The following is a 3675-nucleotide window of genomic DNA, read 5'->3' as shown; positions in this document are numbered from 1 at the left end:
ATGGATCTGGATCCAGATGAGTGAAAAGAGAGAGCAAAGAGGGGTTTATATATATGTGGGTTTCTACCAATTTGGAGAACGTGTGGGAAAAATTAGGAGGGAAGAAGCGCGGGTAAAATAGGGGTATGGGTGGGTTTTCACCATGAATGTGGAGATTTCATTCCCAGGAATAGAAAATTCCAGACCCCCACCCCCGGGAATAAAATTAGAGAGTCAACGGGTTAATAAAATTCCTGGGAATCATTTATTCCTGGGTATATTATTTTTGTTCCCTTCTACCAAACATAGGAATATCGTTTTTAATGCCCTTATTCCCAGGAATATATTTTTTATCTCCCAAACAAACACCCCCAAGTAAATCATTTTAAATGTTTGATCTAATGGTAAAAAGCCAAAAGGACACATTAATATGTTAGTGTTTTTTAAAAAATGTAAACCCTCTTTAAATATTCTCTGAACTCAAAAAAAAAAAAAAAAAAAAAAAAAAAAAAAAAAACTTGAACGAGAATCATTCTCTCACACTAAATTTTATTTATTAAAAGAAAAATAGTACTAGTAGAATCATATCATAGAAGGAGGAATAAAAGAGTGAGAAAGTGGAGAATAACAAATAATTTTGCTTTTCTTTTGGTTGAACTAATACCGTTGCTATAGCTATAAAATCTTGGCCCATGCACACTTCATATGATAGTCCCAAAAACAAAATCTCCATGGCAAACCAAAACTCTCATTCAATTCCCATTTCAGACCCTGAAACCGCCATTACCAATCCAACCAAAAAATTCTCAGCCAACTTGATCTTCCAGAAAGTGAAAAACAACTTGGTTTTACATTCAAAATGGGCTGAACTAAATGGTGCCATGGGTGACCTTGGCACCTACATACCAATAGTTCTTTCCTTAACTCTATCAAGGAACCTCAACCTTGGTACCACATTAATCTTCACAGGTACATTCTAATAATATTCCCAAAATCACTTGGAAATTTACATGATTTTCATGTGTTGCACAAATTATTTATATCTCCTAAGTAACAAATTTTTTTTTGTCCACTATATGGCAGTTAGTTATAACTAATTTACATTAATAGTTGAATTTTATTTTATTTTGATAAAATTAATAATTGAAATTTGAAACATAATTTTTTCACATGTATAAATCACTGTAAAACACTAAAGCATACACGAATACCAGACACGACACTAACATTTTCATGTGTGGTGTTTGATTTGATAGGTGTATGCAACATCCTCACTGGTGTCATTTATGGGGTCCCTATGCCAGTCCAGCCCATGAAGTCAATCGCCGCTGAGGCCTTATCGGATGCCACCTTCGGTGTGCCGGAGATAATGGCAGCTGGAATCTTGACCAGTGGCGCGGTGTTATTATTAGGTGTCACTGGGTTGATGCAGCTGGTGTACAAGTTTATTCCTTTATCTGTTGTGAGGGGAATTCAACTAGCACAAGGTTTATCATTTGCTTTAACTGCTGTTAAATATGTGAGGAAAATGCAAGATCTTCCAAAGTCCAAAGCTTTGGGTCAAAGGCCTTGGTTTGGGTTAGATGGGTTGGTTTTAGCCATTGTTTGTGTTTGTTTTATTGTAATTGTGAATGGTGCTGGTGAAAGTGCAAATCAAAGGTGTTGTAGCAGTGAAGAAAGTGGTGAAAAAAAGAGGACTAGTAGAGTGAAAAAGATTCTTTTTTCACTTCCTTCTGCTTTTGTAATCTTTGTTTTAGGTGTTATTTTGGCATTCATAAAAAGGCCTAATGTGGTGCATGAAATTAAGTTTGGACCCTCTTCAATAGAAGTGGTAAAATTCACTAAACATGCTTGGAAGAAAGGTTTTATCAAAGGTGCAATTCCACAACTTCCTTTGACAATCTTGAACTCAGTGATAGCTGTTTGTAAGTTGTCAAAGGATTTGTTTCCTGAAAAGGACTTTTCAGTCACTTCACTTTCAGTGACAGTTGGGTTGATGAATTTGGTTGGTTGTTGGTTTGGTGCAATGCCATCTTGCCATGGTGCTGGTGGACTTGCAGGGCAGTATAAATTTGGTGGAAGGAGTGGAGGGTGCGTGGCACTTCTTGATGTTGCAAAATTGGTATTGGGATTGGTGTTAGGAACTTCTTTGGCACACATTTTAATGCAGTTTCCAGTTGGGATTTTAGGTGTTTTGCTTTTGTTTGCTGGCATTGAACTTGCGATGTGTGCTAGGGATATGAATAGTAAAGAAGATTCATTTGTGGCACTTATTTGCACTGCTGTTTCATTGGTGGGATCAAGTGCAGCACTTGGATTTTTTTGTGGAATGATTGTGTATTTGCTACTTAAGCTAAGGAATGATTGTGTATTTGCTACTTAAGCTAAGGAATGATTGTGTATTTGCTACTTAAGCTAATGATTGTCTATAAAACGGATTTGGATTGTTTAATGTTACAAATTTCAAGCTGGTCATTGGATTGAAACCGAATTTTGTGGAAAGCAAGTGCATTTTGATTTTTTTTTTTTTACTCTAAAATTTTGAGCTTGAAATCAAAATCGTCCGATCTTAACCGAATAGCCACCACTGTGTTGATTGTGTGAAGACATGGGATTTGTGAAGACGGTCCAAATCCCCATAAAAGTACCTAGCAAATGTGGCTGTGAAGAGTCTTCAATAAAATGCTTGTTGTTAGTTATCTATTTAGTATTGTAGTCGACATGGTTTTAAATTGTGATCCAAGATTGCAAAAGTGGCTGCGCCATAATGGTTTTGGAGGTTATTGCAATTGAAATTGCAGCGCAATTTATTGCCCGTTTGCCTTTCAATTCTTGTCTAATTTTCTATATATATATATATATATATTGTTTTAATGATTGATTTGTATTGAAATCGCAAGCTACAATAGTTTGCAATGTCCTACAATATTAAGAACGCTAACGCAATGTATTTGCAACCGCAATTTAAAACTATGATATATTCTGAAATGTTCTATTTATCAATTTCCTTCCCTTTGTTCCTGGGCCATGCATACATTATTGTGTATATGATACTTAACTAACTTTTTTTTTTTAAAGAATGATACTTAACTAACTGTATAAGAGAATTCACTTGCTTTATTATAAGAATCAATATGTTCATTTACATGCATGATGTAACCCTGCATTCTTTAGAAATGAAAATCAAAACAACAAAAGGAATAACTTTCCATTTTGAGCTAATGTGATCACCTTTTCGAATAAAATTTGAAGAATAATTGGATGCTCGATTATTTCCAAAAGGTTTGCAACTTATACTTCATAAATGGAGCATTATGTTATGCCATTCCAACTTTTGAAATTCATATCAAAACCAAAAAGATTCATCATTATTAATAGTGTTATTTTCTTTTTCTTTCTCATTTTTTTCATCATTTATTTCTACACAATATAGACACATTATGAAGAAGAATTAGAATATGTATAAAAAATGATGATAATTCATATATGGAATATGGTTTGAATGAATCACAATCTTTTTAAAGTTATTTTATGAATAGCTTATCTTCCACTCAGTTAGATTACTAGATTTCTGTTCATCCACTTCAATAGGATAAAAAGAAAAAATCCTTGTAAAATCTTCAACACATGAAAAAAGAAGCATTTAGAAATATATGTACCATAACCAACCACTTATAGGAAACTATAGAGTATCAA

At 33.9% G+C, this 3675-nt stretch overlaps 1 protein-coding gene across 2 annotated transcripts; it reads left to right on the top strand.

Moving 5' to 3' along the window:
• The first annotated feature begins 619 nt into the window (after window positions 1-619).
• Window positions 620-2673, top strand: LOC146952617 (molybdate transporter 1-like). 2 transcript variants are annotated; one of them, XM_085703824.1, is made up of 3 exons: window positions 620-948; window positions 1236-1853; window positions 2040-2673. In XM_085703824.1, the coding sequence occupies exons 1-3, from the start codon at window positions 672-674 to the stop codon at window positions 2360-2362; spliced, it is 1218 nt and encodes a 405-aa protein (XP_085559950.1). In that variant the 5' UTR covers window positions 620-671; the 3' UTR covers window positions 2363-2673. The 2 variants fall into 2 exon arrangements, with proteins under 2 accessions (XP_085559950.1, XP_085559942.1); XM_085703816.1 differs by having other exon boundaries at window positions 622-948; window positions 1236-2673.
• The last annotated feature ends 1002 nt before the right edge of the window (window positions 2674-3675 follow it).

Source organism: Medicago sativa, chromosome 1, assembly GCF_051527215.1.
Source record: "Medicago sativa cultivar Bolivia chromosome 1, Bolivia_mono, whole genome shotgun sequence".
Lineage (NCBI taxonomy): Eukaryota > Viridiplantae > Streptophyta > Magnoliopsida > Fabales > Fabaceae > Medicago > Medicago sativa.
The sequence above is the reverse complement of the archived record's forward strand: the minus strand, read 5'-3'. Positions and strand labels throughout refer to the sequence as shown.

What these genes read in the sequence shown, in the direction of transcription:
- LOC146952617 (XM_085703816.1), top strand. Translation starts at nt 672, where the DNA reads ATGCACACTTCATATGATAGTCCCAAAAACAAAATCTCCATGGCAAAC. An exon ending in TACCACATTAATCTTCACAG is followed by an intron (nt 949 to 1,235) that starts GTACATTCTAAT and finishes TTGATTTGATAG; the next exon opens with GTGTATGCAACATCCTCACT.